The 23,170-nt window shown below is 38.0% G+C and overlaps 1 protein-coding gene across 1 annotated transcript in view; it reads right to left on the reverse strand.

Annotated features, from left to right (window-relative positions):
• The window catches only part of NNT (nicotinamide nucleotide transhydrogenase), a 24,916-nt gene extending 2,074 nt beyond the window's left edge, over positions 1 to 22,842 (reverse strand). The window contains exons 1-14 of the mRNA XM_009078827.1: positions 22,644 to 22,842; positions 15,574 to 15,803; positions 14,225 to 14,442; positions 12,754 to 12,841; positions 12,093 to 12,181; positions 10,440 to 10,627; positions 9,569 to 9,702; positions 7,796 to 7,987; positions 6,522 to 6,675; positions 5,483 to 5,644; positions 4,582 to 4,692; positions 3,711 to 3,856; positions 1,935 to 2,130; positions 1,100 to 1,333 (exon numbers count right to left, since the gene is read on the reverse strand). Coding sequence (XP_009077075.1) covers positions 1,100 to 1,333; positions 1,935 to 2,130; positions 3,711 to 3,856; positions 4,582 to 4,692; positions 5,483 to 5,644; positions 6,522 to 6,675; positions 7,796 to 7,987; positions 9,569 to 9,702; positions 10,440 to 10,627; positions 12,093 to 12,181; positions 12,754 to 12,841; positions 14,225 to 14,442; positions 15,574 to 15,803; positions 22,644 to 22,794 — 2,293 coding nt within the window. The 5' untranslated portion in view covers positions 22,795 to 22,842. The remainder of the gene's footprint in view (positions 1 to 1,099; positions 1,334 to 1,934; positions 2,131 to 3,710; positions 3,857 to 4,581; positions 4,693 to 5,482; positions 5,645 to 6,521; positions 6,676 to 7,795; positions 7,988 to 9,568; positions 9,703 to 10,439; positions 10,628 to 12,092; positions 12,182 to 12,753; positions 12,842 to 14,224; positions 14,443 to 15,573; positions 15,804 to 22,643) is intronic.
• Between the last annotated feature and the right edge of the window lie 328 nt (positions 22,843 to 23,170).

The following is a 23,170-nucleotide window of genomic DNA, read 5'->3' on the forward strand; positions in this document are numbered from 1 at the left end:
GTCAAATTGTGTGACCTACTACCTCTAGCTCAATAGTACCGACAAGCTTATTATTTCATATCAACACAATATGAAAATGCAAGAGGCGGAAAAAATAAATAGGAAAGTGGGCTGAAACAGGCAGTAGAGTTCACCAGGGACATGCACACAAACCATTGAGGGGGTAGAATGAAAAGAGAAAAAATAACAGAGAATAAATAAATGAGTAACTACTTAGCAGAGATACAGCAGATATACATACTACTGACAAATCCTTCAAAAGATTATTTCCATCCATGTCACACTTACTCCTTCAATGGTGGGTCTCATAAACACTGAAGAAAGTGAACGGATGTTTCCCAAAGGAACTATTGCAAAGCTAACAACAGGATTAGTAATAGGAAGCTCTTAGTCAGAAATTCTTAGTTCAGGTATTACATCAGTCTCTTAAAAGCTGTGTGCATACAAAACCAAAAATAAATGCAATAAAGAAACCTTCATGGGCATAAGAATCAGGAATTAGTGAGTATTTAATTTAGAAGGCACATCCAATAGGAGATATGGAGCATGGAGTTTGCACAGTAGATACAGACAGTGAACTGAATGGTCTAAAGTGAAGCAGCCTCAACTGATACTGCAAGCTGCCTACCTTAATGAAGCCTGCAATGTTAAGAACAAAATCCCATAGATATCAGCAGTGCTCACTGAATCCAGCAACATTAGGGTTTCAATAAAAATGCCTGCTCAGGAATACAAAGTTGTGATCATCAAAGGTCAGTAAAAGAAACTTGAGAATAAGAAGAAGGTATTGTCTTAAACCATACCAATGCAACACTTATTTCTAGACATGACGAATTGAGGAAAGTTTACAAGACTTCATAATGTATAGTAGTAATATGCCCAAGCACCGAAAACAAACCTTCCATAACTAAAGCTGTACACAAATTAAATAGAATTAAACCAAAAAAGTACACTCATAGCAATTAAACATCTAAACTTTTACCCAATGCAAAGTACAACCTTTCTTTCCAATTACACAGCAGTCTAAAGGCAGAGCTAAATCCTGGGGGAAGAAAAAAAAGCCCTTAACAAATACTTATTTCGAAACAGCAGGTCTTACCTTGCAGTTTTCCATATGCAACAAGGGAGCCACTGAAAGTCACTCCACCAATGTATGTGCCAAGATATGCCACAATCTTGGTGAGGTTTGCAGCTGGATCAGTAGCGAAGTGAGGAAATTCAATCATGTATTCTGCTACACAGGTGAGCACAGCAGCCAAACCAACCAAACTATGGAAAGCAGCTACCAGCTGAGGTAGATCTGTAATCTGAATGCGTTTAGCGATCGTCAGACCTATTGAGAGTTGAAGATAGAAGGGAAGTCTTACAAAATATAACCAATCTGTTCATCTAGAAATCAATGCAGCATGGCTCAGTGTGTAATGAATACAAGCACACACAAGGCTGTTCCAACTAGAAATTGTTATGGCACTGAACTGAAGGCTGCATGTGTATTTTGTGCAATGGGGATCTCATGAAAAATAGAAAGAAGATTAAAGGATATCATGTTCTTAAAAGCTTCACTAAATATTGAGGAATTCAATGTTTTCTGTGTCAAAAGCACAGTGTGAAAATGGGAATTTGGCAGTACTCAGTCAGGAACTGAATATGAAGTTGGGCAAATTCATTCACCTCTGGACACCCAGTTTCCCTAATAGAGATGATGTGCTCCTGCTTTTCCCCCAGTCTCCCCATTTGTGACCACATTCTGAAGCATTAATAAATGCCCTGCAAGTTATGATTTTTTGTTCACATACTTGCAAAATAGTTCTGTAAAAGCCATAAATGTAACTGAGTCAATTCACCTGCAATCTATACAGTAATTTATGTATACGCAGCTCACTTAAATGCATGCATAGAACACAGATTGTTAGTTCATAGTATCATACACATACCTATGGTACCACCAAGTGCCATTGCACCTGACATCTGTGCCAACAATTCAGGTGATGGATTAAGGCTTCCAAGAGTTGCTGCTAAACCTCCTGCAACACCAATCATACCCAAAGCATTTCCAAGACGAGCTGTTCCTTGGGTAGACAGACCAGCCAGGGCACCAACACAGCATAATCCTGAGCCCAGATACATCACCTTTAAAATAAGAAACCCATCAGTATGAAGCAGTGACAAATTGCATCACCATTATGAAAAATATTTCTGATTATTACACAGAAGGGCTGATTTTTCCAGAATGAGTTCAAGTCACAGGTCTTAAGTCAAAACTCTTGACTGTGAGAAACTGTGATACAGAATGTAATTTTGGCCAATTAAAGTGTAGCATCTATAAAATTTTTCCCTCATTTTATGATCTTTTTCTATATGCAGCACGAATACTAAACCAGAATCAAGCCTATTTTCCTCATCAGTTCAGAAACAAGTTTTTCTTTAATACAAAAACCCAAAGCTAAACAGTCCTGTTTGTTACAGGAACAGTTGCAGAATTTGCTTATGACATATTTGAGCTAAGAAACTGTTCACATAGTTCTGAACTATCAGCAGTAGTGGGGCCAGCAGGACCAGGGCAGTGATCATTTCCCTGTACTGGTGAGGCCACACCACAAATCCTGTGTTCTGCTTTGGGCCACTCACTCCAGAAAGACACTGAGGTACTGGAGCAAGTCCAGGCATGGGCAATGAAGCCGGGGAAGCATCTGGAGCCCCAGTTTGATAAGAAGCTGCTGAGGGAGCTGGGATTGTTTAACCTGAAGAAAAGGTGGTTCAGACCTTATCACTCCCTAAAACTACCTGAAAGGAGGTTTTAGAGAGGTGGGTGTTGATCACCTCTCCCAGGTAACAAGGGACAGGATGAAAGGAATGTCCAGCGAGTATAAACAAAGTAAATAACTGAGCTGTACATGTCAAGATAACTGAAAAAAACTCAAATATATTACAAGCCCCTGGCATAACACTATATTTGAATTCACTTTTTCCAAACACAGAATGCAATACATATTGCCTTTTAAAAGGTGGTTCAGACCTTATCACTCCCTAAAACTACCTGAAAGGAGGTTTTAGAGAGGTGGGTGTTGATCACCTCTCCCAGGTAACAAGGGACAGGATGAAAGGAATGTCCAGCGAGTATAAACAAAGTAAATAACTGAGCTGTACATGTCAAGATAACTGAAAAAAACTCAAATATATTACAAGCCCCTGGCATAACACTATATTTGAATTCACTTTTTCCAAACACAGAATGCAATACATATTGCCTTTTCTTACTATTAAAACAAATGCAAATGAAAGTTTATGATAAAAGGTGCTATAGGTAAAACCCTTGTACATCACTCTGTACAGACAACTCATCCCATCTGGATGTCATACCTACTTTAACCGTCATGCCAACTTGAATTTTCCGAAACATTTAAACCAAAGAACTGACTTCTGTAGTTGCTCTAATATTTAAACTGTAATTTAGGAAAAGAGTCCAATGAATAAAGGTATTTGCTGCTTTACAAAAACCCAAATGATAACAACAAAGCTTTTAAAATTTTCAGATTCAGCATTTGGAGTATTATTGCAATCCTAAAGTTAATCAACTTCTGATTGCACTGTGGGAATACACAGCTGACGAAAAGACCTTGGATTATTTGCTATTTACTCCTCAACATAATAGGCAGTGAAGAAGCACAACATTCAACAATGGGCTAAGAGCCACAAACTTAAGTTCTTACCTGTTCAATATTATAGCCACCACTGAGAGCAGCTGCATAGCCTCCTACAAACACACCACCAGGAAGAAGGTACAAGTAGTTGTACTCAGGAGGATCTGTGGGACGTTTGAACATATCGAGCATTCTCTGTGTAACTAAAAAACCACCTGCCCAAAGTAAAGGAATAATCTTAGAAAAAGAAAATCTGAAACTAAACATATGTCAAGATATAAGAGGAATATTTAGTAAAACCATGTTACCACACAATTTAGCAAATGACACCCATAAAGCCTCTGAAAACTATTAGGAAGCAAAGGTGTAATCAGGGTTATCCTGTTGTCTTTTTTAACCTTTGGAAGCAATTCAGAAGAAAAGAAGGACTAGCTGTGGCTCCACACTCCACACTGACAGTAGGATACAGCTTAGTTTATGGCTGTGTCCTTTTCCCATACCTACTCTAGCAAAAGTAGTATTCGTAAGTCACATGGGTAACTTTCTTACCTTTTCTATTATTGAAGCTGTGACTTCTGAAGCTTGAAAAAGCAGAATTTTTTTCTATGCCACTAGTGTACATTTCAAGAAAGAAAATGGATACGAGTACACTAACATCTTGAGATATACAGGAAAATACATTGCATACAGTCATCACCCAAAGGATATTGCAAAACAAGGATGCACATTCAAATGTTTCCTCAAATAAGGTTACTCCAAAGGGCAAACCAGATACATTAACTACTATGAAAATTGGAAGGGTGGTGTTTTTTAATTAATAAATGCTCTCAGATCCTATTCCCAGATTAGTATTTCTGAAATTTATACAATTAAAGAGCTAGAAAAAACAAAAAAACTAAGTCCTTGAAGTTACCCTTGGGATAAAACTTAACCTTCATACCTGCAATATTGACTGAAGAGATGAAGGCTGAAAGCACTGCTAGAGTTTGAGAAGTGTTTTCAGGGAGGTAGTGTCCACCCATCAATACCAGCCCACCAACTGCTGTTAGACCTATTTAAAAGATAGAAAGTGTTACTGAACCTTAAAAGTTTCTATACCTATAGCAAGTCTCCTTTCTGCTTTCAAACAAATACCAATCAACTCAAAGTTTAACCCCCCACTCTACACATTACTATTTAGAAGAAGACTACCATGGTCTTATTCAACAATGCAAACATGTTTAAAAAGAAAAAGCAATAGTATATGAATGTAGTTTTGAAGAACAGTGCCTCAAGCACAGAGTTAGCCTCCAAGTGCTTGTTCAATAAAGGAAACTTTGGTTTTAACAGCCAAAGTAGATCAGACTTGTGACCTGCACACACAGATATATAAAGTCTTACATACTTATAGAGTTATGATCTTATGGGTAATTTTTTCTTTTTCCCCTTTCTCAGAAGACAGTTTGAGGAGAGGAATAAGAGAATGCAAAACACATGAAAGAAAACATATTTTCAGGGCAACATTTTGGAGAGATGGGAGGAAAGATGTGTTCTATGAAAGGAGACTACAGCACTACAAGTAGAACAAAATTTAAAGCAAACAAGTCAAGAGTAAAAAATTACTTATGAAAATTAAAAACACATGGCAGCATATTTGCCCTTCTTTTGAAAAATCATACTGTCTTCAAGACTGTTCCAGGTGTCCTTGCTATTTATTAAGGTAAACTCAAATATGCACAGTGTACTAGGCTCTTTAGCATTCTAAAAGAACTCTGTACCAGCGGACTTCTATCTAAAGCTGAAGTAAAAGGAACTGTACTTACTTCAAAGAGAAAATGAGCAGCTGTGCACCAGCTACTTACCTGAGATAGCATTCGTCACAGACATGAGTGGAGAGTGCAGAGCAGGAGTCACACCCCATACTGTATGGTACCCCACTATTCCAGCTAGCCCAAACGTTGTCACCATTTGCGTGAAAGCAGTATTAGGTGCTACAATGCCTAGTCCCAATGTACCAGCTAAACCTAGAAGAAAAGCACAGGAAAACTTCTCTATAGCTTTTCAATTATTTCTTACATTTAAACTGTATACAACTGGAGTCCCGTAGTGACATAAAACCAAAATGGAATTCTGCGCATAGACTTGTTTCAAGATTAGGTGGATCAGCTTTGTCAAATACAAGGCCCTTTCAGTGCTAGTATTTCTTTTACAACAGAAAATAAAGCCATAAATATAAATTCACACTTATTTGTTATGTATGCGCACAAAGCAGCAAAGATAGTTTTCTACACCAACACTGAACCTTTCACTCTTCTGTTCTATAGAAAAAATGTAGAAGAGCAGGAATCATGTTGAGACACAACATGGATGACTCAATGCATACATATAAAGAACAGAGACTAAAATTAAGAATATTCAATTTGTTAATTACCTCATGCAGAAGTACTAATGAACAGAGAATACCAAATGACACAAAGGGTCAAGACAAATATCCCATTCCCAGTAATTCAGCAGATTACGGGTATTTAAGTTTCACAAAATACAGCACAATTTAAAGAAAGCAATGACAGTGAACTGATTGTGCTGCAAAGTATGGGCACAGCCCCTAGCAGGAGTCCTTCAGAATTTTAAGAATTTTACCGGTATTTAAGTAGAGTCAGACATACAAGCACACAGCACACTTGTTGAAATGTTAATACGTTTAGTTAAATTTCTAAAACTTTATTTTCCCTCTAGACAGCAGTTATTACACTACACTGATTTTGCACGAGGATACAGCAGCCAATCAACTGCTCTCCCAAACAGTTATTCCATTGAATGAGTTAGATGATGAGTCACTTAAGAGTATTAGCGAAACAAGGAATACTCTACACTGATTCTCCAGCTCTGGAAGTTGCCTACCTGCTGTGTATACAGATGCACTAGTCATAGTTTTTCTAAAAGGTGTAATAGTAGCTGCTTTTTCCGCTTCCAGCTCTGCTACAGTCTTCTGCTTCACAGGGGCTCCTTGAGGAATGTTATTTGGTGGAGGTGCTGGGAAAATCACCTTGCCATCCTGACAAGAGATACAGTTATGCCTAACAACAGCAGATGCTTTGCAATTAGAGAAGAATTCTCTTCTTAATCCTGGAATTCAGTTAAGTCCTAATACCCTACAGCCATGCCACAGAAACAACTTGCTTTCCTGCATCAGCAGAGTTTTGCAAGGCTGGATGATCACTACAGCATGGCCAAAGATAAACAGACATTCTTAAAAGAAGATTCGATATTAGTGTCTCACCTGACAGAGACACAGCACAAGGCTTGAAAGCAGAAACCAAAACAAAGAGATAGAGTTCCATAAATGGAAAACATGTATGTAAAATAAAACAGGGTCTCAGAAATAGCAAAACCTGCTACAGATATGAACTGCAATCAAAGCCTGTCCAGACCTCAGCTAAGTATCAAACATGATGCTTTACATGTCTTGAAGCTCTCCAGGACTCTGGTGCAATAACTGTGGAGCTGTCAGCTCCCAGCTGCACACATCACTTCAGCGGTCTGAGACAGCTGAAGTCAACCCAAGACTCCTCCAGAGTAGCTGTCATAAGCATTATAAAGTGTTTGCAACATAATGTACCAAAACTCAACTGAAACAAATACCTCTCACCTAAGCTGCAAATTATTATTTCCTAATAGTTGTAGGAGGAGAGCCCTTACTGGTCAATGCTCTGAGTTTGTAATTCATTATTTCCTAATAAAGCCTAACATATCCTGAATATTCTAGTTTCACCATTTCTCTTATGAAGTTACTCTTACTACAGCAGAAACATGTATTTTAAAAATATAAAAAATAAAGGAAGAATGTTTTTCTGGTCCTGTAGAAAAGTTTCAAGTATGTTTTAAATAACCCTGCTTTTATCACATGAATACAATATGCAAATTTCATCTTTTTCCTGTTTTCCAACAGTAGACACACGAGGTATTTGTTTAACCTTGACAAAAAGACAAAAGCAAAGAGGTTTCCCTTTGCAAAAAGGAACAGAGGAATATTCAGCTGAATACAAACACAATCATTCACTCTCCATTAAGCCACCCCTGAAGTCTGTTGACATCCAATCTTTGATTGGATTTTGAAGAGACAGCACTGGGTAAGTATATACTCAAAAATAAAAAGAGAGTATTTACTGACTTACCTTCATAACTACAGTTCCTCTGATAACATGATCCAGAGTCCCATAATCAAATTCATCTTTTGGATCAAAGTAGAAGTTCTCTTTGTCAGGACTAATAGCCTTCAGGAGTTTGATAATATTATTGGAATACAGAGTACTGGCCTGAGTTGCCATTCTGCTAGGCAGGTCTGTGTAGCCAATGTGCGTAACACCCTGAAAAAAAAATCCAAGTAAAATAATAAGGATCTGTACAATCTCTGAAAAAGCAGCATCTCTTCCAACACATCCTTCTGGAAATACATATCCAAACTGTTTCTTTTACTTCTCTTTATAACCCCAGCTAAAACTGTTACCTGCAGCTCTGACATTGTTAAGTCAGGGGAGGATTACTCACAACAGTTAGAGAATCCAACATAATCTTAACTTCTTTAAAGGCAATCAGGCAGCTGATTACCCTGCCTAATGCTTGGCATCTCAGTCCATCCGGAAGACAAGTGCTGGAGGCAAATTTCTCTATGCCAGCGCAGTGAAGGGAGCTTCCTCAGAGCTAGCTAGCTGTGCAAGTAATATGCCTGGGTCCACATATATGTTAAAATGTAACATAATATAGCCACACTGTTCAAAGAACACATGTGAGTATACCTGGCTGCCAGGCTTTTGGAAAGCATGTGAAACTGAGGCTGGCATATACTCTGTGAGTGTTCAAGCAGGCTTGTGTTAAAACACTGCTCCCACAACTTACAGCTAAGATCCATGCATGCTTCCAGGAACTCTGGCTTCCTAATACAGTGCTCCGGCACAATGGTAATAGTTCTGCACTGCTGCCGTTTTCCATAGCATAGTGCCAGTACTCTAAATCCAGGGGTAACACTCCTCTGACTAAAAGCACACCACGTAAACTCTTAATTCAAGTATCTGCTTACTTCTCTTCTACATACTCTAGTTTCAGGTTTTAAGCAATGACATCAAAAGCCACAAAGCCAAATGCAGTGTAATTCATTGTATATATACACACAGCCCCAATTATGTTCATGACAACCTTGGCAGCAGTGTCCTATAGGTTTCCCTAATAACAGCATTATGTCCTTCCACCACCAAATTACAACCTTGGAAATCTGCTGCTATGAATCTCACCCAGATTTCTCTACTTGTACATAGATTTCTCACAAATACCAAAAATAAAACCTGAAAAACAAGTTCTCAACCAAGTCAATGAACACTGGAGCAAAGTCAACGTAGTTAGTTCAGTCCAGGGCAAAACTGCTTACTTTAATGAACCAATTTATGCTGCACCTACTTTGGGTTACAAGTGGTTTGCATACTCTATGGTAGACACACTCATTTTGTTGAAGCTAAAGACATACAAAGCCAGCACCCTCCTGAAGCTGAAATTGTACCAAACTAAGACAAAGACTTTGCACTGAAGTAAATACTGACAGTCTGAACCTGTTTTACCAGGGACTGGTAACATCCAGTTGTAGGAGGTGATAAGCAAGTCAAAGATGCTATTGCTACTGCTGTGTCTTTTAGCTAGACCAAGAAATATACATCAAACCACATGTACAACTCAAAGACAAATAATGGACTTGGAAGTCTAAGTAGCAAGAATTCTATAACATCCATTAACAACCAAATTAACACTATACAAAGGTATCTGTTTCTTTAGAAATATTCAAATTGCTATACATATGACTAGTGACCAAATGCAAATCACAAGGATTACTTCAGCCCAAAAAGAGCAAAATCAGTTGAGTTCTTGCAAACTGAGAATGAACTGCAGATTAAAATGCTCACCTTATGAACATACATTTCTCCAGGCTTTGTAGTCTCAATATTTCCCCCTGCTTCTGCAGCTAAATCCACAACAACTGAGCCTTCCTTCATTGATTCAATCATATCTTTCTTAAACAAGACAGGAGCTTTTTTGCCTGACAAGACAAGGCAAGGCACAGCAAGTTAGGCACAAAACACAGCTTTTCAACTGTTGAGCTCAGGAGATGACTTCTCCCCTTCTCTGCATATATAAAAATTATTTTTGCAAGCAAAATTTTCAAATAATCAGTTCCTAGGGTGAAATGTCACAGAAGTGTGGTTTATAAACACAGAGATATGCTAGAACATATAAAGCATATTAAAAAGTTATGCAAGGTTGCCAGCAAGTCCAATTTTGTCAACAGACTACATCCAATCTCGCAGTTCAAGTCATAACAAAAAAAAAAAAAAAATAAAGCCACATCGTAAGTTATTAAAATACAGACATTGAGCAATATGAAGCACTAAGACCTAAGCTCTACTTTACAATATTTCAATTACAAAACGCAGCACCATTTCAATCAGATTTGTTTTAGTGCACAAGTTGTACAGCTGAAGTAGCAGTGATGCAAAAAATATGCAAGAGAATTATATATTCTTATTTTATTACTACCTACTTCTTGCTTAATAAAAACATGGTGATATTGAGTCAAAGACATAGTTTCTGAAAACAAAAGTTGTAAAAAAAAGGCACACACTTTAAAAACAGGCATTTATCACAGAAGGGTCAAGGTACATGCTCACACAGGCATAATTCACTAACTACTCCGTTTTCACTGCAGATGCAGCTCCTAAACATTCCAACTTACTTACTTAGATAAATGAAAATTAGCCCTTTGCACATAAAACATACCTGGAATAAGTGCTGTAGTGATGATAATATCAACATCTTGGCACTGTTTGGCAAAGAGTTTCATTTCAGCTTCAATAAATTCTTTGGACATTTCTTTAGCATAACCTCCTTGTCCCTCTCCAGATTCCTTTAAGCCTACTTCCAAAGGCTCAGCACCAAGAGACTTGAACTGTTCCAGAGCTGCAGCTCTAGAAAAACAAAATTGTAGGGGAGAAAACAACAACTACTTTAAAAATACACCATGACTTTACAAGTCTTTCTGGCAGCAGTCTTCAGACAAGAGATATAAAACTTATTCTAAGATTAAGAAGATTTTAACTAAACTCTTCAACTTCCACAATTTACTGAAAAAAGTAATTACACCCCTAAGTTTAGGTTCCTAATGAACAGACTTAGATAAGGAATTATGGCAGCCTACAGTTTCCTGTAGATTGAGAAGAGTTGCTCCAGAATAAACTCAAAGTTGAGAGTTTAACTGGTGACTAGCTCTGCTTATGCATTGCTCCTGCCATGACTAGGTTAAGTCTAAAGCCCAAACTTAAGTGCCTAAGATGGGTCATAAATAATCAACCTGTGGCCCTGCCTTTAAACTGTGAAACGGGAAGTACTAGTAATTTTCACTGGGAAAACTAAGGGTGAGACATGTGTGTTTGAGGATGGTTTTTTTAATAGCTATTCTTAAAATCTGCACTTCATCTTGCATCATGTGACATCACAGAAAAAAATGGGACTAAATTTCAGTGTTAGGTGAACATCCACAACATGCAGAGAATTTAACAAAAACATTCTTGCAACTCAAGATCAAAGTATACTGGATGCTTAAGAAGGGAATTTTTAAAATCTGAGGAGTTTCAAGAGATTTTGACTTTGCTTATATGAAAAATAAACTCTTTCCAGTTTCTTTTAAAGCATATGCAGATTTTCTAAGAAACCAGAATGAGTTTTTCCATATTGCACATCATAAATCTAGAGATGTATTAATTTCCTTTCCTGTTAGATATACCTAAGTAGACCAGATACCACTTCTACATAAAAACACGTATAAACAATTTTAATGCAAATACTGTAAAAAAGGCCATTTAAGAGAAAAAAAAATAATTGACTTTGTAGTCCCTGTAGCTGTAAGAAAATTCTTTGTGCTCTGGAATTTTCCCAGCCTATTACTCTAAAAAGTATCTATAGCACAAAAGAATCATACAGAACATAAAGAAGCGACCCAAGGGAAGCAGCATATAAAAATCCTTTAGCTGCAATTCCTGTTCTTTAGCCTGAGTTTCATAAATCAAGTAGCTCGATCTCTCTCACTCCTTCACCAGACTGAAAAAGTGTCTCTCCAAAGAGCTCCTAGATGGCCTCTCTGGGAGACTACAGGTGAGTTCGAGTATGCAGCTATAAATGAGGGCATAAAGATTATTTCTTCATTATTCCCCTGCGTCTCTAAGAAGAGGGACATGAAATTTTGAATAAAAGCCCTAGCCTTTTTCAGAAAGCAACAATCTTTCTATTCATATAGTGCAGAATGATTTAATGAGAAGGACTCTTTGGAAGGTTTGGTTCTTTTAAGGTACAAAAAATTAAGGAATAATGATGGAATATATATGGTAGAAAATGAATTGTGATTTCAGAGTGCTATTACCATTTTCACACACCTACCTAGTATCAAATCCACGAACCACAGCACCCATTGATTTTGCTGCTCCTGCAGAAGCCAGGCCAGCAACTCCTCCTCCGATGATCAAGACCTAAAAAGATAAAGCTCATAAACCAGTCATTTAAACAAGACACAGAAATCAAAATTACTTTGGCAAAGTTGCCCCATAAATCTAAAAGCTTAAAAGCTGTAACTCCTCATTTCACATATCTGTGAGCCAACTCATCCGTAGCTAGTAGTTTATGTAAGTACAGGTTTTCTCCATGCTTTATCTTCATTTTTCCTTCCCTAATTCTACCTTCATTTCTGTTCAATCCAATCCACCTGCAATTCCAAGCAGGCAAACCTTTCCATTGAACCCTTCAATGTACCAAAAATCCCAAGTATCTCTGAATTTTCTTAACTGCTTTCTTGAAATTTCCTATTTGGAAAACAAAAAAAACCCCAACCCATCCACATATAGCTACTCTGCTGCTTACAGCTAAGCAAACGTACTACAGATGTGAAGAAAAATTGGTATGGGAATAACTACAGGGATTTCTAAGGTCTCTAGAGCTAGCCCCAAGCCAGGAAAACAGTCTTTTAACACAGTATCAGCAGTGGTAACCTAAGTTCATGCACTCACATATTCTTTTGCCGCACTATGTGTTTAATTGCACATACCTTTGCTGGAGGAACTTTACCAGCAGCTGTGATTTGACCAGTGAAAAATCGACCAAAGTGATTTGCTGCCAACACCACAGCCTTGTAACTGTCAATTAAGGATGAACACATATCAGTATTGTCCCAGGTTCAGTAAAATCCCATTCATGACAGCAACCAAAAGGATGAACATTTGATCACAGCATATATAGGATAAAGCAATCTTAGTATTTTACCACTGAGCCCAAGTTTTATAGTCTGTCTTTGTTCATATTTCTGGCCTTTTTTTTTTATAATGATGGAATGTATTTTCACACATAATATTTGGACTGCAACATACTGGATGCCCACAACTGCTCACTCTCTCAAATAAAATTTTACCTTGAAAATAAATGTATAGCTTGCCAAAAGTTAACTTTGTGGTCTTTGAAACTAGTTGCAAAGGCTGTAACCTGAGGCTTGTTATGGAAGGAAGCATGAACAAGCCATTGCGAAACCCAGAGTAATTCTACAGTAAACTCACTTAGACAAGCAAGTGCAGATTCAAAACAGATACTCTGACCTTAACTTTGTAGACTTATATGGCTTAGGCCAAATAGTTTAACCTTGCTGCTTCATTTGTCCCATCCAAGAATAGGTGTCCGGATACCATGTTAACACCAGCAGAGCTATCTGGAAATGTAGTTTAGTGTGTAAACATGTCTTTTCTTAACAACAGGGCACATTTTTTGTATTTTTACTAATAGTGTTGTGGTCCAACAATATCATTCCACCTTTTTTCCTATCTCTAGAGGAATAAGGAGGTCTGTATGCCACAAAATCAGTTCAAATTTAGAATACGGCTTGTAGATTTTGTACCTTTCGACACATTACAAATTTCTGTATTTTAGTAAAATTACACCAAATGAAAACATAGAGAAGTGACCAAACATGTACACGGATGTATACTGCTTGTGTACACAAAACCTGGCAGCCTTCTCCAAGGTTTATTATGTGTCACAGACATCATCTATGTAAAAAGTAAAATTAATAATAACAGTAATAAAGAACCAAATAACAGAAGCCAGCTGGACAACAACATTTTAATTCACTGCAATACCTAAAAGCATGAAGATGTCTGACAGTATTTGATCTTTAGTTTGTATCTGCCATGGCCACTGCTCTTTGGGTTAGTTAGCTCCTAACAACATCAGATGCCAAAACTGTGTTCAAGGTGTCTTAAGGATATCTGCTCTTATCTAGTAAACATAGTCAAGGAATTAAAAGAATTGCCTTTGGTTTTGTTTGGGTTTTTTTCAAAGCCTTGCTTTGATCTGCTGCAAAGCTGACCATAGGAAACGTAAGTAGTTTGGCATCTCCAACTGCACCACTCTGACTGAAACAGCTGCATGAAAAGAGAGATGTAGAATTGTTTTAGATGTGCCTAATATCAAAGCACATTATTTTTAATCCAGCTATACTTAGAGAAGCTGAAAAGAATAAAAATTCATACCCAGCAATGTTGGCCATGGAGCTAAGTGCATCATATCCCTGAGCAATGGTGACCCGAGGAACCTGATCCATAGCCAAGACAGTAGCTTTTTTTTCTGCAAGTTTTTTCAGGAGGTCTGGATTTTGTGCTGGATAGATAAAACTAATAAGGGTAGCCGCTGTTTTAAAAAGATCTGCCTCGTGTGCACCTAGAGCTGAGTTATACATAGGAGCTCTCACCTGAAAAAAAAAGACAGAATTTTCCAAGTCAATTAGAGGAAAGAAATTAAAACACACTCCACTTCCTTTCTCCCAGCTTGCAGTCTGTCCATTGCCATCCTCAAAGTAGAGCAGGAAGAAAGTATACCAAAGGCTGGATATAAAGCCGAACTGAGTAACTGTACTTCTTAACTGCAATCCATATACTGGAATTAGCTCCAGGTGGATTATTGACAGGGCAGTAATAGTCAGAACACCTCTTCAGAAATATCTGATGGCTTCTAACCATCAGTCACTGGCTTGTAACAGACAGCTGCCCACAAACCCACCATTTTTAAACAAAATGGTTACTCAACAGATGTGGCAATTAAGCTCTACAGGCTAAGAATCACTAATGAGGCTGCAATGTATGTCCACATACAGGGAATTTCAAACCAGACAGCCAGCTTATAATCATCTTCATGTATATTCACTTCTTTTCAGTCTCTCAGTTTTCTTAAAGAAGAAACCTACTTAAGAGTGTTATTCACAAAGTAGTTCACAAATTCTGTGCTCAGTCCTGATGGAATAACTTCAAACAGAGCAACTAAAGGAAGCCTGAACATCAAGTTTAAGGTCTTTTTCATTTTTCCTTCAGTACTCTGCACAACCAAAGACTCTCAAGTAACTTTGCTTTTAGCAGATTTCTCAAATTAAATATAACTCATCTGTTTACAAACACTTTTGAAATACACTGTTGCCACAGAATTGAGAAAAGTTAGAAAGTTTTATCTTCAAAATTCCAAGCAACCCTGTAATTAAAGAGTAACTCTAGTTATATGTTAATAATTTTGGAGGAAAGGTTTATTAAAGCAGAGATCTCATCCGATTAGAGTCCAGAGCTCATCTACCTCGTCGTAGAACAGACAAAGTAGTTTAAAACTCGCTAAGTAATTATACAAAATCTTTTCAATGCTGTCATTTACTCTTTTTGTAATGTAGGTGAATACCCTAGATACTAAAAAAAAACCCAAAATTGAACCAGAACTCAGAATGGAAAACGTTAATTTAAAGGACCTTATTTACTGAACTTTCAGCACATTATTAGGAAAGAATGACCTATATATTTCTCCAAAAAGAATGTAATAGGAAATACATTAATAAAGCAATTACTTTCACAATCAAATCAGAAGACAGAACTTCCTTGGTCCCCTGGATCTTTGCTCCAACTTCTCTGTAATGATCATCAGAAAATTTTGAAGCTTCTCCAGCACCAGATTCCACCACAACATTGAAGCCTTGTTTAACCAAGGCCTGAACTCCAGCTGGTGATAAAGCCACTCTCTTCTCATTCTCAAATATCTCCTTGGGGACACCTACAGTCAGCTGCTTATACGGAACTCCTGTAAGAGGGGCAGATAAGACAGCATTAGTTGTTCTAAAGACTAATGAATTAAGGGCACTCTCAGTGTTGTACAGGCACATGCAGACATGTCACAAGTCTCCTTTCTAAGGGAAGAGGAAGCACAATGCTGTTTTCTAGGAGTGTAGTTTACTTTTCCATAAAATTACACCATCTTCCTAGAGATCCTTGTTTCCTCAGCAATCAGCAGATCAGCACAATCAGCCACACAAGCAGTAACAAGTGTTTGGTGCTGTTCATACCCATCAGAGTTTACACAGTTCAGATTGTGTAACTGGCATTCTGATTCACACAATACCTGGTGCTCTGGTGGTAAGACATTCTACCTCAGGTAAAAAGTGCTCTCTAGGCACAACTTTATTGTGAAGAAATAAACAAATGAGCTTGAACAGTGGAGCTGCATTTCAACTGAACATGGCTTTAATGTCTATCAAATTACAGTTGTCTCAAATCACTGCTAATGAATGTGACTTCTGTACCACAAAGTATATTGAAAGGCACAGCTACACTGATGAGGTACTCTAAAGTTGCCACAGAAATGAAAAATGTGAATTCAGAAGTAGTTGAAGGATAACAGAATATCCATCTACTAGCTTCTTCAATAATACTTCTCTTCAATGTTATCTCCCTGTCCTAACATCTTCAAAGCTCCACTAACACCAGGAAACTGCTAAAGATGCAATTTACTGGTTTTAGCTAAAGTCTTCAAATTACAAACATCTAACTTTGCTGATGTGCAAGTTGTGGGTATCCAGTCTAATATCTGGGAGTCAAACAAGTGTTTAAATGAATTGCTTATAAATACACAGACTCGAGCAGAATGATCATACATTGAACTACCACATTGCTTCAATGACACTGACAAGCATGCAGTCCAGCACACAGGCCTGACCCTGCACCAACTTGCACCGATGTCTATCCAGAAATTAAACCTGGATTGTGACATTACTACACTACACATTTAAACCACATATATGTTAATGAAATATAACTTGAGCAGTCTAAGCAGTAACACATATTAATGATCCAGCAGCAACGACAAAAAAAAACCAAACCAAAACAAAAAAGATCAGGACAGGTGTTTGGTCCCCATGAGGACTAGTTAAAGTTTTTATGTCGTATGAAACACTCAGAGGATATGGGTGAAAGGCTTGTTATAAATTACAAATCTGCTTTTAAAACTGTTCACCAATACCATATATTGTGCTACAAGACTGTACCAAACCAGAAATTTACATTTTAGGAAGGCCTCCTTTTCACTTTTTTAAGGTAGAAACATGCAAAACAAAGGTAAAAACACACTACACAGTAAAAGCTTTGAGGAACTAGAATCAGATTTTAAAATATCAAAATTACCTATGAAATAGAACTTGGACTATAATGTGCTTAAAGCTGAGCATCTGAAAATGTTTTAGATTTAAAATTTTCAAGGTATTATCAACTTATAATGCTCTGAAAATATAGTACAGAGTTGCTGACATCTGGTATGTAAATACCTACCTATACTTGTCATCTACGAACTCATTAAAAAGAAATGATTGAACACATTCAACAAAAAGACAGAATGAAAGATCACCAGACATAGAAGTGCATTACTTCTAATTGTCACACCAGTGGAAGTTCAAGTTGGACATCAGGAAGAATTTCTTCACTGAAAGGGTGGTCAAGCACTAGAATGGGCTGCCCAGGGAGGTGATGGAGCCAGCATCCCTGAAGTGTTCAAAAAACAACTGGACATGGCACTTAATACCACGATTTAGTTGACGAGGCGGCGATTGGGCAAAGGTTAGACTTGATTATCTGGAAGGTCTTTTTCAACCTTAACGATTCTGTGACTCTCGTTATTTGCACTTTTTTACTTTAGCTTTGTCTCTGATATTTAACTAATTAAATAGTAACAAATAATTTGAAGACAGAAGTGTTTTGATATTTTGTGATGGAGAACATTTAAAATGTTTCAATTACAAGACAAAAATCAAACTCAGAAAAAATATACTTAAGAAGAACAAAGTCACAACAGCAACAAGTAGGCACATCTGAAACAACAGACCCACAAAGGTAAAAGTGCTTTGCACTGATTTGCTTCAGCAGCATACACGACATTTGAACATTACCGTGCAACTCAGGCCATACCAACCAAGCAGCACTAACCACTTGAAAGGTATGATACTGTTGCTGTCACTCAAATTACCCTTGTCATTTGAAGAGACCTTTCTCCTCATCTCTTCTAATTACTACAAAATAAAGTCCTGATTCTGATTTTCAATAAAGCAACTCCGTGGAAATGAACTCTCTTGTCTTTTAGAGGCAGGAATGAAACCTAGAAGATTGAAATTTGTTAGGATAACAGAGAGCAATCAATTTCAGAAAGGAAGCAGCTCTAGGGCAGGATAGAAGGCAAAAAGCTTTTCAAGAAGCACTGAGGAAAGTTAACAGCTAGAGTTCTACATTCCCTTTCTCCTCTTGGAAAATCTTGCAGCACAGAAATTTAGAAGGGGGGAGAGCAGGGAAAGGGGGGAACAAAGTGAGGGACAAAGCAGGGTACAAAGCGGGGAGAAGGGGGAGGAAGGGACTAATTTACAGCATACAGGAAATAGATGACTGCAAAATTAAAGGCATACACACAGATAACTAAAGCTTGCATTTTTCTAAAAAAAAAAGCCAAATAGGGTTTAGCTCCTAAGGCTCAGATGACAACAGATGCCCCTGATTTCTTTTTGTTCATTTGTTTTGTGTGGAGTGCACGAATAGAAGTGTAAATGGCTTGTAGGAACAGGAGAGGAATATGTACTCACTTACGGCAAATGTATTTCCTCATTCCTCACTCCTTTTTTTCACATTGTTACATCTTGCATGCCACTAAAAATAGGCAAAACTTTTCCAGATACAAAGTATTTGTACCTTATTTAGTAAGCAGAATGATGAGAGACCGACATGGAGGATTAAGTCCCCCAAAATCCAAGACAAACATTCAACAAGTCTCATTTGCCTCTCACCGTTTTTTCTCCTCTATCCGACTACCAAACTTCCAGCAACCAGTAAATATAGGAGCAAATGAACACAGAAGCAAACAGATGTCAGTTTGCCTGCCTTTTGCTAGATCAAGTATAGGACAATTTTCGAGTAGACTACCCTGAGCTTTCACATCATTCAGCATCAAACCGGGGCAGATGTTTACAACTGAAAAACACAGATCTATGTTAAAACATCAGGACAGATTTTGGGAGGAATGAGTTAAAAAGCAGAAACCAGCAAGGAGGACTGTAAAATGCTCCAGTGACCTTGCAGCCGGGAATAATTCTTGACAAGCCTGTGTGAACAGCAGGTCAGGGATGATTTACTGGCGCCTGTGTTTCTGCCTGTGTTCCTCTGCCTGGGTCCTGCTTTGGGGATCCCTCATTAGTGAGGTAATGGAAAGAAACTTACTCTGCATTTTAGCTGTGAGTTTGTGGCTGTCCAAGCTGCCTGCCTCTGCCCGCTCATGTAACAGGGTATGATAAATACTACATTTGAAGGAAGCTATATAGTGAACACAGATTTGGTTTGTTGAACTCAGCAATTTCATCGAAGTCACCTTTCTAAGCCTCCATGTCAGGCAATCTCTTTCAGAACTGCCTTGACTATGTCTTAGTCACTTACTGCTTCATGACATCAAGAGCATTTTCCAAATACCGACTGATATACACATACCAGGAGCACCTTTTTAAGTCACATGGAGATTTTTAATATGGAGTCAGAGATAGCCAGTACCTTTTTTGATACAAAAAAAAAAAAAATCAACAGCAACATTTTGGATTCTGCCACTATCAAAAGTAGAATCATTAAATCACAGGCCTTAGAATGGAATATATATTCCAATGAAATCTTAGTATTGCATACACATAAATTAGAATTTAGAAAAACTAGTAAGAAGTCCCTCTTTCTAATCCCCTTACCATAATCTTGACTGTGTAATGCGGACATGTTCAAAGCACTGTCTTAAACTTCAATTAAAGCAAGTAGGTAAATTACACCTCCAAGCTTCAGAAATCAAACAGTTAAAACGAACTAGTTTTCTCCACGTAACCTTCCACCTACAAGAATCTTATAGAAGATTCCAAGTTAAAACTATAGCAAAAAAAAATACAGTTTTTTCATCTCATTAACCTGATTTTGGGAAGTAGTCTGCAGCAAAACAGCATCAACAAGTATTAGAGAGCAACTCAGAGAAAAGATACAGGAAACATTTTGCCTATATGCCACATGTTCTGGGACAGGAAAAAATTGATGTGTACCCTGCCTGGTTTTTATGCTACTCCAATAGCACCTTTAAACAAACCATCTCACCTGTTCTGAAGATGAGGATATATTCCAAAGCAATATGATGTTGGCAAAAAGAAAAAAAATGGTACAGAAATTAAACACCTGATCCCTCCTTTTATACAAGCAAGGAATTACAAAAAAAACCCCAAGGAAATTAAAGAAGAATGTCTCTTGTTTATAAATAAAGTACAGCTTACCTAGAGGATTAATTGAAAACAAACTGTTAGAGGTTTAAAAGCTCTGCAAGATCTAGAAAAGAAATGGGAAATTTTAAGAAATAAACATCAGAATAAAAAGGGTATCAAAAATCCCAAGACAGAGAGGGGTAAAAATCGCAGAGCTATAGGACAAACCAATCTGGAAGTATACTGGAAACATCAGAGTCAGCAGAGTAAGCACCTTTCCCAGGGCTTCAGAAACTTTTGCTTCTGCTTCTGAAGCATCTAGTGCTAGTGACTATTTGAGACAGGTTACAGGAATACTTCTCTACTCCTGTATGAAAATTCCTATGTTTCTAATAAACAAGTAGCAGCAAAATAAATAGCAGTAAGAAAATTATCCTCCAAATTTACTTTTCAGCTGACTCCAAATATCTTCACTGCTCAAGCAGCTGCTAATCTTGTACATAACACAGCCTGGACAGAATGAAAGCTAATCTGAGAGAAGGAAAGGAATAACTACAGGCTGAAAGAATTACAGTGACACTGGTCTTTTCAGAAAACTTACTCTTCTTAGTGTTCCAGTGATTTTACTGAGTGTTACTATAATCAAAGATATTCTCTGAAATAATAAAATGCAGTTATTTCATATGGTGATATGTCCTCTACTCAATGTCAAATCACATGTTACCAAAAGGAACTATGAGGACAGCTTAATTATCAACCAAAAGACAACCAAACTTGTAATTCCCCGTATTAAATAACTGTATTTCATGAATACTACTAATCCTTAAACGAGGGCTTCCACACAACAGATGAGAAGGGGCAGCACTGAATGCTTGAGAACAAGACACAAATCAGAATTTTCCACACTTGTGGAAAAAATTTTCAAAAGCGATTCTCAAAAACAACAAAATGCACACACAGAGCAGCATACCAGTTTCACTAAAACTGGAGAGATTATCCAGCTTCATGATCAAATTTGTGGTCAAAGATTGATTCCAAACTCAAACAACAACACAGGCACTTACCTGGGACATTCGAGAGAGAACTTTGAACCTAGTTTCCTACATCCCTGTTTACGCTCCCAACCAAGGGACAATTTGCCACATCAGATTGACAGATGTCTCTTTCATTCAGATACTCAATATGGGAAAAAAAAATCTGGAGCACTGCCAATCTATCAGAGCAAAGCAATTCAGGTTTCACCATGCAACTGTGGTAAAAAGCCATGCAATACAGGTTATCAGGAGCCCTCAGGGTAAACAAACTTCCTCTCATCACATTTCTTCAGAATTTCCAAAATCTTCAGACACCAAGTTGAAAGGACCACAAAATGCACCATCCAATGTTAGTACTGCCAGAAATTCAACGCAACACAGGCTTCTTAAGAGTTATACATGCTAATCTCATGTCCTGTGTTTTCACAACCAGACACCACTGTTCATAAACAGTGCTACCTTCCTAACCTGAAGCATCTAATGCAGTTACCTATTGTCTTCATTTGGAAGAACGAAACATCATGCGTACCATCAGTCCAATCCTCCACATTAATCTGCTGCAGACTAAGATCTGCACTGAAGCAGGGCCTCTAAATTCCACCAGGGAGACATGACCCATGCAAGATAATGGGCAAAAATAGCATTGAACACATGTTATGCATCCTCCAGACTTCCAGCTGCTAGGCTATGCGTAGCACAGAAAAAAATCAGTCCCGATCTTCATACATCAGGCTCATATCAGAAACTGGAAACAAGGATGCCCCCATTTCCACTTATTTTTTTCCTGAAAATGCCTCAATTTGTCCATTGTTTGCTAAGATGCAACTAGTGCAAATATACTAACAAACCCTAGGCACCAAGCAGCAGATCAACAGTTTTTCAAAGTGCTACAACATAAGCGTTTCCTAAACAATGTTAAGAGAGTTTTTCAGATGGGATACTTATATCTACACATAATCATGCTTGCAGATACTCTCTTTGTGAGGTCTAGTTTTCTCCTCCATGCACACAAAGAGCTATACTACAAAAATTCATGGGGAACTCAGGCTCTTAATTAAGAAAAGCATTGGTTTAAATACCTCCCTCAGGCAAGGTAAGTGTTAACAGCAGCTCAGACCCCCAAGCCTCAAAAGCTATTTGGATCCAAAGCATTCATAACCAACACAAACACCTTCTGCACAAGCCCTATAAAGCCAGTGTAAAACTGTGCTGCAGCTGACTGCTGCTGACATGACTTAAGTGTGTTCTATTTTAAGTCTTTTCTGTACTAATGCAGATCTGAAAGAAAGAAAAAAAAAAAAACAATTTATATCCATGTTTTAAAACAAAAGATTACTTCCAACAGTTGAATCGATTTACCTGGCTTTGGAGCTGCCTGAGTCCTGAGGACCTGGTGGGTTCTAAACATTCGCAAACACGTCACCTTTGCTGAGTGCACCTTTGGTGACAGCACATTGCCAAAGACAGGAGCTAGGCACCCACTGGCAGCAACACGCAGCAGGCTTGCCATGGCAGCCAGACCTCACAGCAAATTCCTTGCCACGGATGGAATCCCTGCAGCAAACGTGGAAACAAGTCACAGAGTTATTAGTGACACGGCACGGAAGGTATATAAACGCAGTAGGTTCATGGCCAGTCGGCTGCCAGTAACCATGAGACATCCCCAGCTTTATCTTCCTGGCTAGAAAACAAAATCAACTTTCTCCCCAAAGTGAGACAGTTATCCCACTGAAGTAACCGGCGTTGGGAGCTGACCTGGACATCCTGTGACTCAGGACCGCATTCCATTTATACACCGTTACTCTAAAAAGGGAACTGTGACACGTGAAAACCTGCCGCGCCCCAAGGACTACTCCAATCCCTGCCGGAGCTCCCGAGGGAGCTGC

Source organism: Acanthisitta chloris, unplaced genomic scaffold, assembly GCF_000695815.1.
Source record: "Acanthisitta chloris isolate BGI_N310 unplaced genomic scaffold, ASM69581v1 scaffold10817, whole genome shotgun sequence".
NCBI classification, from domain to species: domain Eukaryota; kingdom Metazoa; phylum Chordata; class Aves; order Passeriformes; family Acanthisittidae; genus Acanthisitta; species Acanthisitta chloris.